At 30.7% G+C, this 6,219-nt stretch overlaps 1 protein-coding gene across 1 annotated transcript; it reads right to left on the bottom strand.

Annotated features, from left to right (window-relative positions):
- Positions 1 to 1,496: 1,496 nt before the first annotated feature.
- Positions 1,497 to 6,114, bottom strand: LOC106156240 (palmitoyl-protein thioesterase 1). Its single transcript, XM_013531403.2, has 10 exons — positions 5,980 to 6,114; positions 5,254 to 5,363; positions 4,711 to 4,838; positions 4,353 to 4,423; positions 3,930 to 4,017; positions 3,604 to 3,618; positions 3,284 to 3,374; positions 3,020 to 3,118; positions 2,665 to 2,736; positions 1,497 to 2,288 (listed from the first exon to the last, which is right to left on the bottom strand). The coding sequence occupies exons 1-10, from the start codon at positions 6,092 to 6,094 to the stop codon at positions 2,163 to 2,165; spliced, it is 915 nt and encodes a 304-aa protein (XP_013386857.2). The 5' UTR covers positions 6,095 to 6,114; the 3' UTR covers positions 1,497 to 2,162.
- Between the last annotated feature and the right edge of the window lie 105 nt (positions 6,115 to 6,219).

Genomic DNA, 6,219 nt, shown 5'->3' with positions numbered 1-6,219 from the left:
TTATTTAATTCTTCTTTTATAGCATACCCAACAAAACACTTGCTTTTGTTTTCACATTATTTCCCCCAAAGCTGGATGAAAGATGGGGGTTAATTAAGCAAAAAGGATAATAAGTATGCATTCTTGCGCCCATAGGACTTTGACGACCCATCTTACAAATCAAATGTTTCATATTTAATATTTTTTCCTTTAAGCTGCGACATATGAATAAGCTACCACCAAGCATGTCACTATTTTTTCATTAAAATTTTCACTGCAAACTACAAAAAATGTGCCAATGTATCAACTGTTTTACATGCTACAGGATCACAGTCATATACTCAAAATAAACTAAGATTTATGAAGTTTTGTGGTTGGGGAGTCAAATTTTCATGGGGGAGTCAGATTTTCATTATGTGCACATTTTTAATTTTCTCATTTTTTTTATTAAAATTTTCACTGCAAACTACAAAAAATGTGCCAATGTATCAACCATTTTACATGCTACAGGATCACAGTCATATACTCAAAATAAACTAAGATTTATGAAGTTTTGTGACGGGGGAGTCAAATTTTCATGGGGGAGTCAGATTTTCATTATGTGCACATTTTTAATTTTCTTATTTGTTCATTAAAATTCTCACTGCAAACTACAAAAAATGTGCCAATGTATCAACCATTTTACATACTACAAGATCACAGGCATATACTAAATTAATTAGAGATTAATGAATGTTTTTTTTGTAGGGGAGTCAAATTTTCATAGGGTAACCACATTTTCATTATGTGCACATTTTTAATTTTTCTTTTTTTTTATGAAAATTTTCACCTGCAAACTACAAAAAAAGTGCCAATGTATCATCCATTATGCATACTACAAAATCATAGTCATTTACTCAAATAAAATGAGATTAATGAATGTTTTTTTGGGGGGGAGTCAAAATTTCATAGGGGGAGTCACATTTTCATTATGAAAATCTGACTGGGGAGTCAGATTTTCATAATGAAAATCTGACTGGGGAGTCACATTTTAGGGGAGTCAGATTTTCATGGTACACCGGCAGAACGTAAAATAATTGAACTTGTTCTTGGCACTTCTAATAAATGTTGGTGAAGTACATGTATGTTGATCAGTGTTTATAAATGTTTATGATCATGTTAAATATTTATAGTAAGTTTTTACAGATTTAAACATATCTCAATATTTCAATTTGGACATATCCCAATATTTCAAGTTAAAGTGCAATACTCAGTCGATTTTTTTTACGTGACTGTATTTTGGTCTCAGTTTCTATCATTACAAATATTCATATTACAGAACATGTATATTAGATTCGTTTATTTTGTTTATTATCTTACTCACACACACAAATAGTTTTTCATAATTATATAAGGATGTTAGTATAGCTTTTTAAACCAGTCTTTTTCAACATGTTTACAGTGTAGTAAGTATATAGCACATGTAGCTCAACAGAAATTACCGAAGGCATTAATAGAGGCAAAAAATAAAGAAAAAATTCAAATTTATCAGTTTTTATTATCCAATATGTCATCAGTAGAATAATGAAAGTGAATAACTAAAACTGCATCATCTTAGTGTGTTAATTTTTCAGGTGGTATGTATATAATTTTTTTTTTACAAAATTTTAGTCTTAAAAATGACTTCATTGTCTATTGCACAGTAAAAAACTTACAAATTGTAAACATTGACACTAACAATGAATGTTCATATTCCTTGTATCACAAAAGACATTTACCCCAAGAAAACATCTTTAATCCTTTCAAAATGATATACTTTAGAAAGATTATTAATTAATAAAGATTACAAGACTCGAGCAAATGTGTAACTTTTGGTATGTTATACCTTGGCTGCCAATAAATTTCAAAATAAATTTCAAATAAACTTAATGTACAAATTTTAAAAATATTAACCAAATTTAAAAAATAATAATTTGTTGAAGATGGTATTCACTGGTTGTGAAGCAATGTTTTAAGTTGAAACAAAAAAAGGTTGCAAAGATTGCAGCACAAACATACAAATAAGTTTTAATATCTTTATAGACCTCCGATACTGATAAAAATTTCAGTCCAAGTGTCCACTTGTTTTTCACATTGCTTTTACTTGAGGCAACCAACTTTCGATGTGTATTTAACATTGAAATAGAAACAAATGGATTTCATTCCTATTTCACATATTTGTCAATGATATTCTGTTCAAACCAGGAGAGATTAAACTGTAAATGATCAGTGTTGGAGCTAAGAAACACCAGCTTTCCTGCCTTGTCCATCTTCTGGAGCCCCAACCAATCCTGTGTAGAAGAAACAAAAGGATTTTCAACAATCTATCAAAAATAAATGTGCAGGAAATGGACATTTATTTAAAATGTTACATTATTCTCTTTAATGTGAAAAAATATACTGAACTGAATTAAAGTCATTTCAAATTTGTCAACAAAGTTATAAGAACAAATAAAATCTTCCTGGCATACAGTAATGAAGAAATTATTGTTTGAACATTTAATATGACAAAATAGTTCTGCTTACTGTCACATTAATGCCTATGCTTTGTAAAAAAAAAAAAGCCCATTAAAGGCATTCCTTAAAAAATAACCAGTTCTCAAACAATTAGAGATTTCTTGGGAGAGAAAGGGTCTATTCATTTTTCTCTCAGATCTATATCATTACCTCTTGGTACAGTTGTGACTCTTGCAGAGGATACGCAATATTGCCTTCACCAGGTTTGTAGAAACCAAACCACTGAAAACAAATTGTTTCATTTATTATGTTTACACATCTGGTTATCTGTTTGTTTGTTTGTCACCAGCTTAACACAAAAAGTTACAAATTTTAATAAAAATTTCAGGATACAACTGTATGTTACAAATGGGCTAACTTAAAAGTAATTATTAATAAACTGACTATAATGACAGGGCCTTAGTAAGAATCCCTGCTGAAATAGACAGAAAGATGCTGCTAGTATGATTATGTTATGGTAACTCAGTTAATGGTATTTCAGTCTCAGGTCAGCCAGTTCCTGTACCTCACTCTCCTTGGGGTCCACCATAGTATCCTGAAGGAACTTCACCATCACAAACTTGTTCAGTTTCATCAGATTGGTCTTGTATGTTTGGTTTTTAACCTGAAATTTTAAAATGAAATATGGGCCATAGTCATAGTGAAAATGTACTCAAACGGGAATATATAATAGACAGTGATAATTATATCTAGTAACAAAAACCATTGACCTGTAAGTTGTGACTGTTTTAAAATGTACATGGATTATTCAGAAAACAATGTGTCTTACATTTTCATTGTTAATATCTGCTAGGAATATGCTGTATTTTTTGTATTCATCTTCATTCATTGGATCATGCCAGTACTGGGCCTGCACTAAGCTGTATGAAGAAATGAAAACAATGTTGATCAGTTCCTTAATTTTTCTAGCGCTTTTGACAAATGAAAGTCTATTTGTTTATTGAAATCAAAACAATGTATTCTGACAAATTTACCCTCTAGCATATCAAACAAATTTACATAAAAATAACCTTTTCATAAATATATGTTATAGTATAATTCACTGAAACAAATACTGTACGAGGAGAAGAAGAAAAGACAGTAACCTACCGTTCCTGGACAAAGCTGAAATCAAATATAAATCAAACAGTTAATATTTTTCAACTCCATGACTGTGTAGAAAACATCAAACAAGAAAATGCCATAGGATGCAAAAAAGACCAGGAATATAAAGAATGAATAGAACAAAGCCAAAGATGTGAATTCTCTTCATACCATATTCACTGATAGAGAGAGAAGGATCCTGAAAGATACATTTTTACACAGATTTAAAGTCATTATTTAAAAACTGTCAATCACTACTTTCAGAAAATAATTTGTTAATGCAAGAATTAAATGAATTAAATAATAGCTGCTTTCAAGAAGCTGTCCCCTACCTGACATATGCCCCAAGGTCCAGCAACTTTCTGACATAGTCACAAATGGTGGAGTTGTCCCCAGGACACCTGGGGAAGCCATACACTCCTAACATATTGAAATAGGAAAAAATATGATAACTGTTTATCTCTCAAAATACAGATGGCCATGTGCATTTTGAGAAGCATTTTAACATCTATACATTTTGAAGTGCAAAAACTCTCTTCCCCTTCTGTAAGTAATTCGAGTTTTGATAGCTGCAATGGGGTGGTTATAAGTGAAATCCAATAACAATGCCTAAAATAGTTTTACATAATTTTAGTAAGAATATAACACATATTATATATATATATATATATATATATATATATATATATATATATATATATATATATATATATATATATATATATATATATATATATATATTGTTGATCACGTACCCTGGTGCTGGCCTCCTATAGAGATGAGGTTATTCATGGGTGGAGTGGGGCATCTCTGAGCAACTGCACGCCTGACATCAAAATATGAACACCTTTAATTAATTTCAGTTCTTATATATTTAGGCACACAATTATATAATTATAACATTTAAGGCACTCCCAGAAATAATAATAAAAATAAATAAATAAGTTTCAGTTCACCTCTGTCTGATATTAAATTCTTTTTTTAATCCAATGTTTGGAACAAATCACCTCAAAAATCAATATAGAATGTAAAATGAAATATTTTTTAAAACACATAAGTATAAAAAAAGGAAAAAAAATCAAATAAAATGTTTCATGAAATTTGTCTACACACAAAAACTGTCCTCCTTGAGAGAAGCCCATGGCATTGTAGCCATTCTGAAGCTTGGGGTCAGAAGCAATCTTTTTGCACACCATATCCACTTGTTTATTTGAATTCAAAAGGAACCCATTTATGGTATCCTAAAATAAAACATTTCAGGTTTTTAACAACTTGGTCTGGGATCAAAGAAAAATGTTTTGATTCCTTCAAAAACATTGCAAAATGTTTTGATCCTTTTCAAAACAAGCTTAAAGCCTGGATCTGTGGTGGTAAATTAATGGCTCTGGTTTACAAAATGTTGGAAGATTAAGATGAGGGAAGAGAGTAATTTAATGATCAGTATACCTGCTTTGCTACACTGCACGTAAAAACATTTCAATTCTTAATAACATGAGCTTATTAACATTTCAAGTCAGGAAAAATTCAAAATAAAAAGCAGCCTTTGTTTATGAATTACAAGCTGATTTCACAAAAGCCTGAAAAAAGGGAAAAGACATGAAGCTGCACCAGTGAAAATATCAGTCAAAATTGAATCCCCATATATAAAATACCTACATCAGCCACATTGTCTCCTATCATCAGTGACCTCACATAGATTCCAGGAACTCTCTTCTCTATAACCTTCTTGATATTTCCCATGCTCAATGGATTGCAGCAGCTGTCCCCTGAAACAATAACAAATTAACTTCGATGAATCCTTCAACAAAAATCATTTTTAACTTGTTTCAAAGTGCTTCTCTAATTAAAATCTCATCATACTTCATTACTTATATATATATACTTCATTACTTATATATATATATATATATATATATATATATATATATATATATATATATATATATATATTTTGTATATATCATCCTTTTTGTGCTAAATGTCATTTTTGCTTTTATTTCTAGATCACATATAACAGTACTAGGGTGCAGCTTTGCACATTTAACACTAATTGACAGGTGTCCTGATGAATGTATAACTTAATGAATGGCAATCCAAGTCAGGTTTAGTACACTGTATTTTGAAGGGCAAAGATTAGTCACATTAGTTTCCTTTTATTTTGTTTGGAATAAGGGCAACTTTACACTTTGCATTCTTATGATAATGCATTTTTTTCAACCATGTCAATAATGCCTTCTACACTTGCAACAGATATAGCGACAGATTACAGAACATCAACCTGAAGAAATATGTTTCCTCCTGGCAACTTTATGCATTGATAAAACGTTGGTAGTTGTTTTGTGGTACAGGATTTGAGCCTAAATCAATTCATACTGTACATACCCATTCCATGCCACAGGACCAAGGGAAGTGATGCATTCTTAGCAGCATAAACATGATACGTGGCTGCAATTGTCACCGTCAAAACAACGAACAACGCTTTCATGGTCTTCGCCATTTTGGCCAAATCATGTGATGCTGAAATCGTAAGGAAGAGTATAACGCAGGTTGTCGGATATAAATTATATTGACTTATATGGAAAGAAACATTGAATATAGCAAAATTTCAGTGTAATTTTATTT

The sequence above is a fragment of the Lingula anatina genome, chromosome 1 (assembly GCF_051362555.1).
Source record: "Lingula anatina isolate TDL-2025a chromosome 1, LinAna3.0, whole genome shotgun sequence".
NCBI classification, from domain to species: Eukaryota; Metazoa; Brachiopoda; class Lingulata; order Lingulida; family Lingulidae; genus Lingula; species Lingula anatina.
Note: the sequence above shows the minus strand (reverse complement) of the source record. Positions and strands in the feature narration are given on the sequence as shown.